This window comes from Podarcis pityusensis (assembly GCF_964106645.2).
Source record: "Podarcis pityusensis genome assembly, chromosome: 15".
Classification (NCBI taxonomy): Eukaryota; Metazoa; Chordata; class Lepidosauria; order Squamata; family Lacertidae; genus Podarcis; species Podarcis pityusensis.
In genome coordinates this window covers 42,255,701-42,273,592 of record NC_138040.1, presented here as the reverse complement: position 1 = coordinate 42,273,592, position 17,892 = coordinate 42,255,701, and the positions used below count along the sequence as shown (strand labels likewise).

The 17,892-nt window shown below is 43.0% G+C and overlaps 1 protein-coding gene and 1 long non-coding RNA gene across 9 annotated transcripts in view; both read left to right on the top strand.

Annotated features, from left to right (window-relative positions):
- LOC308463870 overlaps nt 1-17,892 on the top strand; it is a 439,765-nt gene that overhangs the window by 276,558 nt on the left and 145,315 nt on the right. The window lies entirely within an intron of this gene.
- ADAM28 (ADAM metallopeptidase domain 28) overlaps nt 1-17,892 on the top strand; it is a 74,989-nt gene that overhangs the window by 51,679 nt on the left and 5,418 nt on the right. Inside the window, exons 12-24 of the mRNA XM_080982371.1 lie at nt 34-211; nt 1,497-1,586; nt 2,476-2,671; nt 3,091-3,193; nt 4,393-4,549; nt 6,286-6,366; nt 8,306-8,384; nt 10,351-10,453; nt 11,243-11,339; nt 13,516-13,581; nt 14,459-14,515; nt 16,922-16,999; nt 17,763-17,831. Of these exons, the coding sequence (XP_080838497.1) occupies nt 34-211; nt 1,497-1,586; nt 2,476-2,671; nt 3,091-3,193; nt 4,393-4,549; nt 6,286-6,366; nt 8,306-8,384; nt 10,351-10,453; nt 11,243-11,339; nt 13,516-13,581; nt 14,459-14,515; nt 16,922-16,999; nt 17,763-17,831 (1,354 nt within the window). The remainder of the gene's footprint in view (nt 1-33; nt 212-1,496; nt 1,587-2,475; nt 2,672-3,090; nt 3,194-4,392; nt 4,550-6,285; nt 6,367-8,305; nt 8,385-10,350; nt 10,454-11,242; nt 11,340-13,515; nt 13,582-14,458; nt 14,516-16,921; nt 17,000-17,762; nt 17,832-17,892) is intronic.

The following is a 17,892-nucleotide window of genomic DNA, read 5'->3' as shown; positions in this document are numbered from 1 at the left end:
AATAATTTCCCACATATCTTTTCATCTTTACAGCTACAAAACTCCCCGGGACTTCAGCTCCTGCAGTTTGCAGGATTTTCAGAAATACATCATGGACCGGACCCCATCCTGTATAACTAACATGCCATCTCCAAAAGATATCATTGCAACCCCAGTCTGTGGGAATGACTTTGTTGAAGAGGGAGAAGAATGCGACTGCGGCTCTCCAGAGGTATCTGTTAATGAACTGCTGGGAAAAGGAACTTGTCAATGGGTGGAATTCTTAACAGAATCCTATGGCTGTTTCATGGCGTAACTGGGTGCACTTTCACATTAAAGAACACATGGATTGGCAATGCAAGATATCAATGTACCAATGTCCCAATTTCAAATTTGGAAATTTTAATTTTGAAGTGTGGGTTGCAAAAGTTCCTTAAAAAATATTATTAATGCAGATAGAAGTGGCGTATCCTCTGTTTGAAGGAGCAGGGAAATGCAAGATGATACCAAATTGGAAAAAGAAAATGATGTGTGAAGGGAAATAACTGCAATTTGGGGGGGTTGGGCAGGGGGGTAATTACTCAAGCCTAGCGTCAGCAGCCAGAACCTGGGCAGCTGCCCTCACCCTGGCTCTGAGACAGGGCCCACGGCTATTGACTTCTGTCCTGGGGCCTGTGAGTTCCCATTTAAATTTTCCACAGTGCTCCTGCCATCGTGTCACTTGGGCATTGTGGGAAATAGCCACCCGCTGCTCCCACCACTTCTGTAAGGCAAATCCACTTATGTAGGAAAGAGTCCATCAGAGGATATGTTGCTGAGGATCCCATCAAACCTGGATCTTGCCCTGGGATAACTACGTAGCAGCAGCAGCAGTGCCTTTCCTTTTCCTTTTTCCTTTTCCTCTCTCCTTTTTCCTTTTGCCAGCACAAGACCAAACAATGCACCTGGAATGATACAATTCCATGATGTAGTATCTTTCCAATAGGACCTTAAAGTAACAGTGTGGCAACTACTCATTAACTGTTCTGTGGGAACATAGAAGAAGCACTGAATACGGCATTGGGTGCTGAACATCGAACATTTCAGATTATGTTTTCAAATGAGAAGCCAGAGGCCTGCTCTGAGCATGATTTGCAATTGGCAGGGAGAGGGTGACAGTCTCTTGCATAAACCCATGAGGAGCTAGACAGAATAAATTATACAAAATAAAAGGGGGGAATATTATGCAAATATATTTGGTTTGCACAATTTATGCAGATTGCAAAATTAAACTTTTCTTGACACCTCATTTAAATTAGCTTAGTGCAGAATTTTCATTTTTCATTTTGACTTTTTTTAACACCAAGGTCACACAGCTCTGGTTAAATACGCCTTTCAGTTTACGATCATTAGTATTTTAGATGAAGTGCGCTGAAGAAATACTTTCCTCCTTTATTAGTTACCCATCTGAAAAGATACTAACTGGAAGAGATCAGGCAAAATTAAGTTGATAATACAGGACTGTTCTTGGTTTTAAGGAATGCAAAAATGACTGCTGCGAGGCTGCAACTTGTAAACTGAAGCCAGGTGCTAAATGTGGATATGGGGAGTGTTGTGAAAATTGCCAGGTAAGACTTTGTTTCCTACACTGAAAATAATGCCTCTCAATCTTGCTGCACATTGGTCAAATGGGGATGTAATCTCTATTTCTCTCTATTGCCCATATTGATAGCAAGCATATTTTTATTCTTTCTGGGTTGCTTTCTAAAGCTCAGTTGAAACTTATTAACATGTCTGCACAGGAATTTGTGGGGAGGTTGAGTAGTTCTGTTGCCACGAGAGGAATGGACCTCTTATGGCAACCTCTTAGTTCTGGTAAGTAACACAAGTTGAATATGATGGTCTCCACTTATGACATGAATGCCATTGTGGCTTTCAGGCAATGTAACACTATAGGTTGTAGCCAATTAACTTTACTCAGACTAGATCCAGTGAAATTAATGGACCTAGGTTAGGCATGTACATTAATTTCAATGGGTCTGACTTAATGTTGGATACAACCCTATGGGCTCAGTCAGGAATCCAGGCTATGTTTGGACTTCTCCAGAAGACCTGTTTATTGAGCATTCATTCTGATTTGTTTGTGGAGAGCTTATAGAACAATGAGCATTCATACTTCTTGATGCATTTCCCTGCCTCTTTCCTAATTGAAAAATAGTTCTTTTCTTGTTTAACAGTGGATTTATTGCAGTAGAGCACTTTAATCCACATTGACTTTGCGAAACTAAATTTTCCAGTATGTGCTTGAATCCCCTCCCACAAACACTGAGGGTCTCGTGGAAACCCCTGGAGCTGTTTGGCTTGGGATGCCCATCCTTCCCTAGTAGGTAGCCAGCAAGGCAGATGAAGAGAAGGCTTCACTGTAGACTGGAAGAACCATGATCATTTATATTTGATCTCCACTGCTAAATATGATAAATAATGAGGGATTGGATGACCTTTCACTTTCCCCTACAGATTAGAAGAGCAGGCGCTGTATGCCGGCCAGTGAAGCATGACTGCGATCTACCAGAACTGTGCACAGGGACCTCTCAGCAATGTCCCATGGATCGCTTCCGAGTGAATGGATTCCCTTGCAAAAATAACGAGGGTTACTGCTACATGGGGAAGTGTCCCACTTTGCAGAACCAATGCATTGCACTTTGGGGGCCAGGTGAGTGAACCCTGGAGTTACTGAACATCTAACTTGAAAGAGGCTTACAGATTTGTTTTGGATTCGGTGGAACTTGGTCTTTCCTGCTGAGCCGGAGCTCAGCTGAGGCTACATTGGTGTAATTCCTTCACTGTAGCTCAATCAGGGCTCAGCTGCCTCTGCTGGGACACATCCAGGAGAACCGAAGCTGGTGTGACTCCCTGAAAAGGGGTGGGATGTGGCAAGGAGAGACTTACGCCTATTCCAAACCTCTTTAAGCTCAGCCACACCACCTAGCAACACAGCAGAAAAAGGACTGGTAAAAAGTTGTGCCTTTGGCTTGATCCGGCACTGTGTTGTGCTCACGTTCTGCTTTTGCGATTCATACCATTATACTGCTACATGCTGAAGATTTTATTTTATTTCTTTTGCCTTTTCAGGTGCCACAGTGGGTGTGGATTCTTGCTATGCTATAAACCAGAACGGGGTTTATTATGGCCATTGCAAGAAGGCTAATGGCACATACATACCATGTGGGAAAAAGTAAGCACCACAAACACAAATCAGTCCCAGGGCATGGTTTGTCTGAGAGCACATCACCTTGGGTCTGGTCTGACCAATTCCTGGAAACCCTATGCATACCACCTTGGGCTCCGGAATGTGAGAAAGGTGGGGTATAAAAGTACCCAATAGGAGGCATCATGAAAAATTAAGCAGAGGCTCTTTAAAGGTCAGCCGTCTCTGCTTGATTTCTACAAGGAGGTTCAGGTCAGGAAGCACAACCTGCTGCAAATGGTCCTCCAGTTCTGCTCGCAAACACCATGGCTCTGCTCTCACCTTTAAAGACAGGCAGGTTAGGTCAGCTGTGGGTGGTGGGAATTGGGTTCCTTGAGTATTCTTTCATACCTTGAACCGTCTCCTAAATGAGCTTCAGAGTTCCGTTGGGCTACTGCAAACAACCCAGTTAATTTGGGGGTAAGCATAAGGACAAGGGAGAAACTAGATTCAGTTTACATTTAATTAGCACATTCTGAGACAATATGTGAAAAATAGCCATCCTTCAAATTTTGCACCTCTCTGGATTTTGCAATGCAGTTCCCCAGATAAGTAACGTGTTCAAAAATGCATATTAGGGTTAAATGCGCTTATAAATGCATATATTAGTGAAGATAGCATACCCAAAAAGCATTAAATTAGGGGAAACTGCAGAAAAAATGTGTATATTAGTCAAAAGATCATACAAATATGTGTACGGTATATTAAATTTGCTCCGAAATGCTGACAAATTTTAATGAGGTTTTCGTATAAAACCTTTTTTGGGGGGAAATTCTTGTGGAAGTGCAAAAACTGAATTTAAGACTGGGGGTGGGGAATGAGGAGCTGAGAAAACTGAAATTGATAGGTTTATCCATCCCTAGATGAGCAGTCTTCTGCTTATCCTATCTCTAGTAATAAAAATAAATAATAGAATCATAAAATTGTAGACTTGGAAAGGTCCATGAGGGTCATCTAGTCCACCCCCTGCAATGCAGGAATCCTTTGCCCAAGGTGGGGCTTGAAACCACAACCCTGAGATGAAGAATCTCATGCTCCACCAACTGAGCTATTCCAGAAGGGCCAATGAATATCAGTTAATCTGGTGAATGCATGAGGATTCCAAATGAGAGAAAAATATGACTTCCCTAATTAGTCTGTTCTTGTTTAAAAGAAAAACTCAAGGTAACTGTCTGCTTCCTTTTCAGAGATATAAAGTGTGGCAAGTTATATTGTACAGGGGGTTCTCGAATGCCTTCAACTGGAAGTCTAGTGTCGTTTGATACATGCAAAGGCAGTTTCCCAGGCAAGGACCAAGAAGATGGTGGAATGGTTGCCACTGGAACAAAATGTGGAGAAGGCATGGTTAGTGACTCACGTCCTCTTCCTTTGATCCACAGGTGTGGTCAGGGGGGAGGTTTCTCAAGCACAATTTCTGTAATGCGGTTGTTGGAATTGCTGCAAGAACAGAGTGAGCCGTTTCACACCGGTAGCTTGCCAAGTGGGGCTGCACCTTTGGGGTTCATTTCATTTGTCAGCCATGCTTCTGATCCTGCCTGTGAACTGAGCCTGTCCAAGTTATGTTCACATACTTCAAATGCCGGCACAATAATATCCTGAATGCTACAGCTGGAAGATTTAATCCCATTACAATTTTTCTGAGCCTTTTTAAGGAGTGAAATTGGCATGCACTTATTCTTTGAAAGCAGAAGTCACCTACCTGGCTCCCACTGGGGCTCTGGGGCCCTTGAATTCCTCCTGTGGTGCCTAGGAAGCCCTCTGACCCCACACTCTCTGCTTCCATGAGGTGATGAGGGTGGTTACCTTCTTCGTCCCTTGAAAATGCCTAGAGCTGAAGGTGGAAGCTGGAAGAGTGATGTTCTTTCCCTCTCCCTTTACAAGGTTCTGATTAGTTCTACTGGATCTTTTCCCAGATGCCTTGGGAAAAGGAAGTGTGTGTGTGCTTCTGTCTCATGTGGGGTGCTCAGTGCTTTTTTAAAAAGGGGTACTGAAGGGTACGCAGTACCAGCACCTCCTGTCAGGGAACTGCCATCAGTGCCGGAGGGACAGAGCAAAATCCAGAGGGATTCCAGAGAGCGTCCCGGGATTGGGAGAGGCAGCCCGTCTTCTGGGGAAGAGAATCAGCGTAGCACCAGTGGAGAAGGGGGGCAGATGGGGGAAGCGGCGAGGCGGTCCCATGACTCCTTGCTGGGGACCAGCGGGGAGAGTAAAGCTCCTCCGCTGCCTACGCCCTCCTTGCGCAGAAGGCTTTCGTGCAGAGAGAGTAGGAGGAGACTAGGCGTCAAAGAGCTTCTTTGCTGGAAGAAGTTTAAGAAACGCCCACTGACAGATTCTGCCAGCGATTGAGACAGCCACGGGTGAGTGGCTGTCCGGACAGAAAAGGTTCACTCAGGCAATCCAGCCAGGTGTTTGCACCGGCTTACGCACGAGCAACCCCTAGAACCATTACACCTCCTTTTGTTGTTGTTAAAAAGTGTGGCACTTACTGGAACAACTTCATGGTGAGTACCGGCACCTCTTTTTGTACAAAAGAAGCACTGGACTTAGAAGAAGCACATCTGGCCTAGAAGGGAGAGAAGTGACCAGAGGAGGTGTCACCCACAGCACCCACTCAAAAATTCAAATGTGCCCATGAGCCTAAAAAACATTGATGACCCCTCTTCTAAAGTGACATGGATCTTAAGATGGAGGTCAGAAGTTAGTATAGTTCAGTCATGACTGGCCATCTCCTCCCCAGCCAAGCAGGTCTCTAGACTCACTGGCTCAAGAAACTGACAAGTACCCCTTCTTTGAGGACACAACAAAGCAAGAAAGCTGCCATATCAGACTGTGATCTGAGCTGCCTACCAACATGGCGGGTGGGAGCACAGGGTCAGAAAGTTATATCCAGTCACACTATTTGTACCTTAAGCCAGATATTATCTATACTACCTGAGGCTATCCATGTTCCCACACAGAAAAGGCTCTTTCACTTTACTCACTACTTGAACCTTTTAACTGAAGCTTCAGTGGTGTTCAGTTTTGCATAAAAGAAAAGAACCGCCCCACCCTGTTGATCATCTTTGGCATTTTGCTTTCAGGTCTGCAGCAATGGGCAATGTGTCGAGATTGAGAGAGCCTACAGGTCTACCAACTGCTCTTCCAAGTGCCAAGGACATGCTGTAAGAGTTACATCACAGTTAAGGGAAGAATAATGGTGGCTGCTTTTTAGTGGCCTTTGTAAACGTTCTGCTTAGAGACACAAACCTTTCCTTCCTCTGTTGAGCACGTATGCCTGTATTCTTCACCCTTCCTCTCACAGTATTCTCCCAGGACCATGTTCCTCAATGAGTCACTGAATTTCTGCATTGGAGACTTTGGCTCTTTTGCTTTCCCCCACCTCTGCCCATGCCCAGTATTTCTTCTGTAGCTTCTGACGGATGCCAGTGCCCCAGTCCTGGTTGTCAGTTACAAGATACTGTGTATGTTGCTCTCTGAACTGTCTCTACTAGGGATGGGGGAGAGAAATGTGTTCAGTTGCATTTTAATGAGAACTGGAATGCAGCTATCCTTCAAAATTTTAACTTATCCTAATTTTTGCAATGCAGTTCTCTAACCCAGATGTGTATATTGGGGGAAAGTGTGCACAAAATACACATATTACTGTGCAAAACTGCATTGTATTCGGGGAAATTTCCTTCAAAACTGTATACATTAGGCAAAAATGCACACAACAAAGTTTATACTAGGAGAAGGAAACAAAAATGGATAGATTCACCCATCCCTACTTTATACTGGAGCCAACGAAGATGTATCTGGACATATACTTGGGCTCCCTGGTTGAGGTTAACCCTTGAGTCCCATGGCATGAAGAGCCCAGAGTTTGTTGCACTAGCCAAAATGTGTGGAATTGGATGCAAAGTCCTCTCTTGCTGGCAAAACCTGATGCTGAAAGCAAGCCCTGAACCAGATGGCATTTCAACAGTGACCATTAAATGTCACCATTATTATTATTATTTTATTTATTTCATAAAATTTATTTACCACTTGATTGTAAAAAACCCTCAAAGTGGTTTACAAAAAAGAAATTATTAATTTAATATTATTACTATATTGTTGTTAAATGTGTTATTCTGTTTTTTAAAATATTATTTAATATTTATATCCTTCTACCAATAAGTACCCAGAGAAACTTACAAAAGAAAGAAAAAAGGAAACCTAATAATACATTGAAGAATAAGCATGTATTACTAAAAAACTTACAGCCATGAAAAGCAGCAATTAAATTAGCAGTCTGAAGACAAGAGGAAGGGAGCCAGGTGATGTAGGCCCCGTGTAGGCCATCCACTGTCCTGAGCAAGACAGTTTTGGTCCTAAAACCAGGACAGAAGCAAAATTGGTTTCATCCTGAAAATCCTGGTGCTGAGAAGTGACCACACACTCAGGCACCTTGCCCAAATCAGGAAGGCTGGAGACAGGATCACAGTTTCTAAGGTTAGCCAGGTCATCATAGCATGAACATAAGATCATGAGAAAAGCCCTGTGGAGTCTGGCCAAAGGCCCATCTTGTCCAGCATCCTGTTCTACAGCAGTCAACGAGATGCCCATGGGAAGCCCACAAGAAGGACAGCAGCAGTCTCTCCACTGCTGGAGTCCTGGCAATGGGTGACCAGAGGTTTACTTCTGTAAATTGTGAGGGCCATTCCTTTCCACAAGGAGGCCTTGACCACCTTTGAATCTCAGGTAGACAAGACATTTTTGAAAGTTTCCCCCTTCTCAAAGAAGTCTGCGTGTGTGTGTGTGTGTGTGCGCGCGCACACACACATGTGTGCGTGTGTGTGTTCAGTATTTTGGCTAACAGCTGATGACTTACACCAATTTTGGGATTGACTGCAGTTTTGATAATTTGTTGGAGCTGTGCCTTTGTTATCTATATAATTTTGTATTTATTTTAAAATGTTTGTTTTATGACTTGCACCGCATTGAATAACAGACCTGATCAAAAGGCAGGATAGACATCTTTCCGATAAAAATAAATAAATGAATGAATAAAGCAAGCATGGTCTGCTTCTTTTCCATGTGCCCATTTTAGAGACTAATGCTAGGTCTGTGCTATCACAGGTATGTGACCATGAGCTGCTATGCCAGTGTGAAGAAGGATGGGCGCCACCAAATTGCGATGACCCCACAGCAAATAGATGTGAGTTAAAGCAGGAGCCCCCTGCCACACTCCCCCTTTCTTTTCACCTAACCGTGGACTCTTTTGTCATATGGCTAACAAAATGGCCTCTTCCCCAAATTTGCCACCCAATTCACAGATGATTAATTTTTGGGGGAGGGGGATTTGGGCTATTGGGTGAGGACTTCTGAATGGATTTGGAGGCAGGCTTACTATTTGCAATGGGGGCGCCCATGAGTGTCTACCCCTTTTAAAGCTCTAAACAGTAAAATGAAGGTAATGATGGAGCTCTTCTGAGAAGCTACCAGTTTGCAGCTGACATGTTTTCCCCAGAATGCCCCAAATCCAGCATCGTTCTGGAGTATTCTGGGGTGAAAAATGGCATCCACCAGCTGCTAAAAAGAGCTTTATTGTTACCTTATTGGGAGTTGGGGTGGCGGGGGGGGGGGGCAGCGGCACAGCTTCTCTGCCACAAATGGTAAACCTGCCTCACCATGAACTCTTCCAAAAATCCCACCTGAAATATTGGCCGCTATTTCAGGGAACAACCCACCCTGTCCCAATATTGTTGAAAGTTTGCAGCTGCAAACTCAGTTTGGCATAAGCCATTTCTCTGTGTGTTCTCCTGCTCCACATAGCTGGGCTAGTGATGGAAGTGAATGATCATTTAGGTAACAACATCAGGACATCAGGTAAGTTCTGTAATACATTGCTGGAGTTGTGATGGGGGAACTCAATGCACTGCTGTCATTTGGGGTGACTCACCTTTGCTTCTTATAAATTCTTCCCTTACTGCTGATTTCAGTGGCATTAGGTTGGCCATATTTACCAAAGTTCTGTCTCCAGGACATGTAGCAAAGTACACCAAACTCTCTTCTATTGCTCTGCATGACTGCAAGTTTCTCCTGATAAAGTAGTAAACTCAGGCGGCCCAAAGTATTAACAAGTTTATAAAAATATTGGGGGGGGGGTAATAACTAGTAAAATCTTAACCAAATCTACTCAGTCCTACTGAATTCCATGGGTAAGTAGGGTTAGGACTGCATCTTATGTAATTTGGGGAAGGATCCTTGGGTAGCAGGAAAACAAATGCAATTATCCTAGCATACAGTGTGATATCATCCTGTTGAATTCTTGCTGGTTTGATGATGGCCAGAAAGAGGAGACGAAGAGCTCTATTTGAAGAAGGATGTAGTTCATTACTTAGCTGCAAGATGACCCTTCTCTGAGCAAGAAGTTGTATGCAAAGAGGATGGTGGCCCATTATTTATTTACCTATTATCAACACATTTCTTTATTATATTTTTATCCTGCCCTTCACTCCAAAGAGCTCGGAGTGACACACTGTCTCTCATGCACACATTTATCCTAGAACAACAACTACAAGCTTTTGTGTATCCAAAGCAATTCACTTACAGTAGCTTGTTTTAATCCTTACAATTTCTGTAAGATGGGGCAGTATAATTAACCCTATATTACAGATGCCAGGCAATTCTCTAAACCATGGTTTAGATGGTCACAAATGAACTGCAGCAAAGCCTCAGGTAGGTTCATATGCAACCTCCCCTCTTCTTCTTTCACAAAAGGAGGTGAATTTATTCACCTTGGACTAAACCATGCTCACCTTGAGGTGACTGTGGTCTCTCCATAGTTACAACAAACCAGGGTCAAACCATGCATTGACATTCTGGTTTGGTAAGTAACTAGAGTTAGAATAAACCACAGTTCCCTCATGGTTTAGTCAAAAGTGAAAACAGAAGCTTTAAGTCACTTTTGGATATGAAGGAGAAGATAAGGGAAGGTGTGAGGCTTTCTGACAACACTTTTGTGAAAATCTAGTTCATCACGAACTGGGCTGAGAGAATGTGTTTTGGGTCATTTCCTATGTCACAGATGAGGAATAGGGAGTCTTTGAGGAAGCATGATTTCCAAGAATTGTCTCTCAGTACAATCTCAGATTTGTTTATGGCCTGTTCTTTTTTTGCAGATATCATCATCATTGTTGCAGTGTTGTTAGCCATTTTAGTCACAGCAGTCACCATCATTGTCTTGTTCCGGTACAAAATTTCAAAGAAGAAAAATAGTCCAAGGTGAATCTTTTAAGTGAAGAATTGTCAGCCAAACTTTTGCAAAAGGGTTTAACTGCTGGATTTGCTAAGCGCTCAATACTAAGAATGGCATGTGTGGCCAGATTGAACATTGGGATGGAAAGCCAACTCTGGCTAGTTTGAGCAGTAGAGTCTTAGATTTTGGATGCCAGAAGCTGCTGATTTGGAGCTATAATTCGCCTTGATTAAAAGCAGGGGTGGAGGACTTGCAGCTGTTCAGATTAGGGATGGCTAGCGCAGCCTATCTGTAGGCACTTGCACCATAAATTGTATGTGTTTTGTATTTATGCATTTCTTCATAAAACACAGTTTTGTATGCCCGTTTCCTGTAAGGTAATGCATGTTTGTATGTATTTTGTTGCAAAACAATAAGGCAAAATTCAAAGTGGAGAATTCATATGTGTATTCCAATTCGCATAGAAGTCTGAAACCAGTTTGGTTTCCTTTAAAATACTGTAGGGCTAGACAACAAGCTCTTCTGGAATCAGTCTTCCTGATCAGGTATACCTCATTTCCCCTATGCTGCAATGGCAAAATCCAGAGCTTCCCCTCCAAGAGCACTGTGTTCCTTTGGAAAGAAGGACGGGATGTTATTATTATTGTTCTGGACCAAACAATATATGATTCAGGAGAGACAGTGAAGGTCTCAATTCTCTGTCTTTTCTGCATCCTATATTGTTTGACCAAGACTTCTACATTTCTGTGTACAGAACACAGATGTTCTAAGTTATGAATTCAATCCGCATGCTAATATTTACTGTTTTTTGATAGCACCCACAAGAGTGTGGCTGGATCCACAAACCATGCCTTCTCAGGTCAAGATCAGAAGAGAAGACAGCATCTTGGCCCTGTGCCTGGTCCTCCAGAGGTGAGAAGCAACACAAACTGTTTAAGCATCTGGGCAAAAGCAATGATCCTGTACCATTTGCAGTCCATTCACTTTGAATAAGATTATCATAAACATTCTTCCCAATAATACTGGCCCTCAGGTGGCTGAGTTTCTGTCAGTTTGGAAGTAAAATTGGGCTACACAAAATTTCTACATACTTCCTAGGTAACCCAAGTTCCTAAGTTTGTAAAATAAATGAACAATATTTTTAAAAGAAAACGGGGAAAAAACACCCTTACAAGGAATTGTAAGTTTCCAGGATATACAAAATAGTGAGGTGTCAGTAAAGCCATGGGAAGGAAGCTGAAGATGGCAGACAGGGAGATGAAATTGAACTAAGAAGCCTTTAATGAGTTACAGTAAGTATCCAGAAGAGGAGGATTAGGGATGTGAGTGAGCATGCTGTCAATTTACCATATTTTTTCTCTCCTGACCATAAGATGCACCTAGTTTTTAAGGAGGAAAACAAGAAACAAAATATTCTGAACGAAATAGTGGATGTATGATTTTTGTGGTTAATGCTGTAGCCATGGACATGCTATGTGATCTGATGGTGAATTTGGGGAGACCCAATGCAAAAATACTGAGGATCCATGTGGATCCGTGCTTTGTAACCACATTTTTGCACCATTGCAGCCCCAGGAAACAGTGGATGCGTGATTTTTTTGGTGCAGGTTGTAGCCATGGACATGCTATGTGATCTGATGGTGAATTTGGGGTGACCCAATGTAAAAATCCTGAGGATTCATGGGCTTTTACCTCCCCCCTTATCTCTCTCGCGATCCCACTGATCAGCTGTTTCCTTTCAACACTCCCTTCCCTCTTGTTTGCCTTAGTGTCTTTTCCTTAGCTGGAGCAGTTTTTTGCTCCTCCTTTTCTTCTAATTTCTCTCCTAATTGCTTTAGTCTTCCTGGTTTCCCCCTTTGCAAGTTTGCTGTCTTTACCTCCCTCCTCCCAGGCAGCCTCCTTTATCTCTAGCGTCCCTTATCTCTCTCCTCGATCGGCAAACGATCAGCGGCTTTGTTACAACACCCACTTGCCTCTCCCCCCCCCCAAAAAAGCATGATCTGCTTTTTGCCCCTGGGCAATTCAGCTCCAGGGACCACGCATTCACTCCATAAGACACACAGACATTTTCCCTTACTTTTTAGGAAGAAAAAAGTGTGTCTTACGGAGCGAAAATAACACCCTCTCCTGGCAATATGCAAGAATAATTCAGGTGAAAGGAAAGCAATCTTTTTTTTTTTTTTCCCAACTCCAGGGAATCCACCCCATGCTATATACCAGAACTGTTTTGGTTCCATGGTCCAAATCCTTATCAGGATCCACCATACTGGCCAAATTTGATAGGCAGGTGAGCCTACCCACCTTTCAATTTCATGATGTCATGGGATTTGGTGCTTTGAAGTCCCAGAGCGAGGACACTTTGCTCCAGTGGGTTTTGGCAAAGCACCGCCCTTACCTGTATGACATCAGGTATAGGACGAGCCAGTATGGCTTGCCCAGAATGGCCTTAGAGAAGGGTGATGAGCCCAGATTGGCTCATGAACCAGAGGTTCCTTACCCTGCTGTATAGCTATGCAATGCTCAAGTTCTCAGCAACTCCAAAACTGAGCCCCTAGCATGGTGCGTTTATTTCATTCTTTATTCCGTTTGTTAGTCATTTTGCACTAAAAAGTCTCAAAGTGAATTAACAAGATATAATACAAAAATAAAACCAATTAAAAACCAGAAAACATAAAACACTGTACCATATAAAATATCCTAAGATGTTCACCCAACAACACAAATATAAAGGGTGAGTCTTGTCCTACCTCACTGTGTTTATCTTGTATATGCTTTAATTTTCTACTGAAACATCTCTGACTTGTATCCAACTAAGTCACACTGAGAGTAGACCCACTGAAATCAATGGACATGACCTGTTTAACCATCCACTGATTTCAGTGGATCTGCTCTGAGTTTGTTTTAATTTGATACAACTCACTGACTGTAGCACTTGCATGTCTGCCTTTCAGTCCTGAAATTACCGTCTATATGTTTCTCTAGCATGACTGTGTAATGTGTAAGATTCATGTGACAACTGAGGATACCTCATTGTTGTTTTGAAAAGCAAAGATGGCACACTGTTTAAAAAGCTGTTTCCTGCTTTTAGGTCACCTCTTCCAGAGTTCTGCTCCCTCCACCTCCACCCCAAGCAAACAAACCACCAGTTTCTGTTGTAAGTAATATTAAATGAAATAGTTATTCCTTAAAATATGGACCACAACAACACTGGAAACTAGAATGCTTCTGGAATTAATTGTTTGTGAATTGCAGCCTGAACTGACCAATCAGCACCAGCTGGATTAATGTACATATCAGAATATAGTTGTTCTTTGGATTTTACACTTCTCTGAATTTTGCTCAAGAATGTGCATATTTTGTGATAAAATAAAATACATTTAGAAATGCATCCTTTGAAAAAATGTTCAAAAATATGCATTGAAGTACACGTTTTCATGTGGGTTTCTAAGAACAAAATTCACCAGATTAAATGCAAGAAGGGGATGGAACAGAAAGCCTGCTAAATTGTCTCTGACCAAGATTAGATGGTACCATCCTTTCCTCCTAGTAACAGTAAAATCTAAAAAAACCCCAGCAAATGTAATGCAATATGCAATCTACACAATTATATCTCATCATTCTGACAAGGAAATATATTTATGCTAATGGCAATGCTTAAAAAAGAATGAAAGCGATGTCAAAAATGCACAATACAATTGTATGCATTTCTGGTCAGAAGTAAATTCCACTGCATTTAATGTGACTTGTTTTAGAGTAAACATGTGTACTAAAGATGTTAGTTACTTTAAAACACACACACAACCACACACAAAAAATTAACATGTCACAGATAAACTTGAGGCAAAAACCTTTCTCCCCAGCATGGTGTTTTTCATGTTCATGGAAAATTTTGTTCTTTTAACCTGGGGAATGTTGAAACGTGTGTCTTTGTGATTTGTTGGGGTTCTAGAAAGTCAGGTGGCATGAAACTGTATTCAACTATTCCGCTTTATAGAAGCACTAACCAAATGTTGCTTCTTATAATTCCTCAGCAAATTCCAGATGAACCGTGCAACCACATATCAACCATGTATCAAAATACCAGAATGGTAAGTTCCTAAATGAGCCCAAGAAGGATCCTTCTGGAGTGGGGGGAAAGCGGAATCAAGAGTGCTATTATTTCCCCACTAATATTGACCATTGGAGTTCCAGGGGGATCGTATGGCACCATTTCTCAACTTCCATATCTCAATCCATAGAAGAGTAAATAGGGTGTTAAATCCCATGTTTTTGAGGTCAAGGAAACAAATGGGCATGTTTTAACTGGCTGACAAATAGAGTATACTGAATCAGCAGTTTATTCAATCCAATTTATTTATTCCATTTATTCGAGGGTTGGACTATATGACTTTTTGGGCGCCTTCCAATTCTACAACGATTCTATGAGCCTAAAAGGGACACAGGTGGCACTGTGGTCATGAGCTTGCTGATCATGAGGTTGCATAGCTGTCAACTTACAGATTTGAAAATAAGGGACCAGCAGCCTTGAAAATAAGGGACCAGCAGCCAAAATAAGGGACCTGCAGCTTCACCTGTTCCAGGCACTCCAGTCTTCCTGTCCTCCTGCAGTCTGGTCAAACTCATGCTTCGAGAACACTGTCCAACCAACTTTGTAACCAGAGGTTCAACTGAATAGAATCTGAATCACATGCACCACAAGGCCTATGCAGCCTCAATTTAAGATGGCTCCCCGGCCTGGCTTTGCACTGCAAAGTTTGCAGCAGCACGTGCAACAAAATGGCATCCAGCATTCAAAAAACCCCTCAGCTTGCATTAACTAGCCACACACAAGGCATGCAAGCTCCACCCCCCAGTCGTTCTTAGACTTCTTATTGGGTGAGCAACACAGCCAAGCAACACAGTTGGAGCCTCCCTCCTCCCTGGCCGGCAGGGAGGGAGGGAGAGGAGCTGCTTCCTTTGAAATTTAAGGGACATCATTTAAGGGACATCCATCAATAAGGGACAGCAGCGGGACATGGCGCTAGAATAAGGGACTGTCCCTTCAAATAAGGGACACTTGACAGCTATGTGAGGTTGGCAGTTTGAATCTGCATGATGGGGTGAGTTCCTCTTGCTCTGTCCCAGCTCCTGCCAACGTAGCAGTCCAAAAGCATGCCAGCACAAATAGATAAATAGGTACTGCTAAACGGCATATCTGTGTGCACTCTGGCTTTCGTCACAGTGTCCCATTGCGCCAGATGCAGTTTAGTCATGCTGGTCACATGACCTGGAAAGCTGTCTGCGGACGAACGCCGGCTCCCTCGGCCTGAACGCAGAGATGAAAGCCGCACCCCATAGTTGAATTTGACTGGATTTAACCACCCAGGGGCCGTTTACCTTTTTACCTTTTTACATGATTGTGAGATGCTTGCCTAGATGAATAAAACAATGAGTTGGACTTCCAAAGCCATTTCACCCTGAGTCAGCCCATTGGTCCCTGCAGCCCAGTATTGTCTATACAAAGGCTGGGGAACCACTTTTGTTCAGTGAGCCAGGTCAACTAGAGCCACTCCTCCACGGACAACTTTTGATTGGTGGGTAGCTCGACGCCCCTGTCAGTCACCTGCCAGCATATGACATCAGGTGAGCCTGCTGGAAAGCAGCAGGGCTTGTACCCGGTGCTGAATTTAAACAGTTCTGAATGCAAAAGCTATTGCCAAGGAAAAACTGGGAACACATTCCTGTGCTCATGATTGTTCCTTGGCAGCTTAGGTTTTACCTCCCCCACTCCAGTAGTTATATGGCATCTGGTGAGTGGGCATGGCTTGCTTCAGCGAAGGTTTTCTTATGGTAAAGTTCACATAGCTTGTTGCATGGCCAGCATACAGTAGTAGTCCCTTTGAGTAGTGCCTTTTATGTGCACAGATCACACATCTACACCACCAATCTATATAGGTTTTATCTGTGGTGGATCTTGGGGTCTCAAGTTCAGCAGCGCCCTGTGTGACACAAAAGTTCAGTGTCCCCGGCCTTTTGCACTCTATTCTAAATCATAGTTTCGGCATCCCCTATGGTGTCCCCGAGGCTCTATGCCCAGTGTGACTGAACCAGTTTTGCTCCCCTAAATCCACCTCTGGTTTTATACCAATTTAATTGTTACAGCTTACTGCAAAGAATCCAGGGCATTGTTGTTTGGTGAGATTGCTGAGAATTCTCTGTGAAGAGTGCTCTCTCCTCTCCTAAAGGAACTGCTGTTTCCAGAGAAAAGGAAATGAATGTTAAATTGGTATAAGTCTATGTTGCACACATAAGCCCTGACAACAAGCACACTTGCTGGCAATTGCTGCAGACAGCTGAGTCAAATTCTGAGTATGAGCAAAACACAGAAAGCACCGCTCCTGCCTTGTTTTCTGTCCCCTAAAAAATTGTGCCTTCTTCAGATATCCTTGCCTGCTGTCTTGATATCTTTGTTGCTTACTATGCGGAAATGTTTCTCCTGTTTTCTTTTATTCCAGCCAATTGTAAAGCCAAACATTCCTCCACCTCCAATTCCAACTGCCAAGACAGGGTTTTCTTCTGTCAACAGCAATGCAGTAAGTAATTGCTTCAGGATTTTCTCTCTCCTTTCTAACTGAATGCTGGTGCAACTATCACCAGTGTGACTCTTCTTCAATCAACTAGTTGTCCATTTTCACTTTTTCCCAGGGTGATGCGAGAGGCTGCAGTTAGAAAACATGGCAGGGGTAGTTCAGATGCCATTACCCCCAAAGTTAATGAGGCCCTCTGTTAACTCCAGAAGCAGCCTCAAATCCTGATTTCAAATCCTGGTTAAGGAGGAACCATGGTAAAGGTTGACAGGAAAAAATTCAGCCAGATTACAGATGGAACCTGCAGTCCTATGCCTCCCACCCCACCCTGCTTTTTGAATGTGAATTGGTTGTAAATCTCCTTGAGATTTTGGGTTGAATCCAACTAAGTTCTATTCAGGGTAGACTCACTGAAATTAATGAACCCAAGTTAGCCACGTCCATTAACTTCAATGGGTCTTCTCTGACTAGTATTGGATATACACCCCCCTTTTAAATAAAGTTTCTAACAAATGCAAATCATCCTCACCCTCTGCTTTTAAGACTGCCATTTGCTTTTACCTTATTTTGTACTGTGCTGATTTTGTGCACTTTTGCAGAAGGCGGGATAAATCTTCATTATGATTAATATCATATTTATTTATTCATTGCGTTAATATTAATTGGAATTGGAATTTTCAAATAAGCTGCCTGGATGGGTTGGTTGTGTTGAAGAGAGAAAAGGGGGTGACTGACATCTGATCAGGAAAATGTGGCACTTCTCTTACAGACAGCAGCAATGATGAAAACTCCTTCTCCCCACTTCAAGCGTAAGACAGCTCCTCCACCTCCGCCCCAGGTAAGGAGCCCCAAGATTCACAAGGAAGATGCTGAGCTGCAGAGTGTCCTATCGCCCGCTG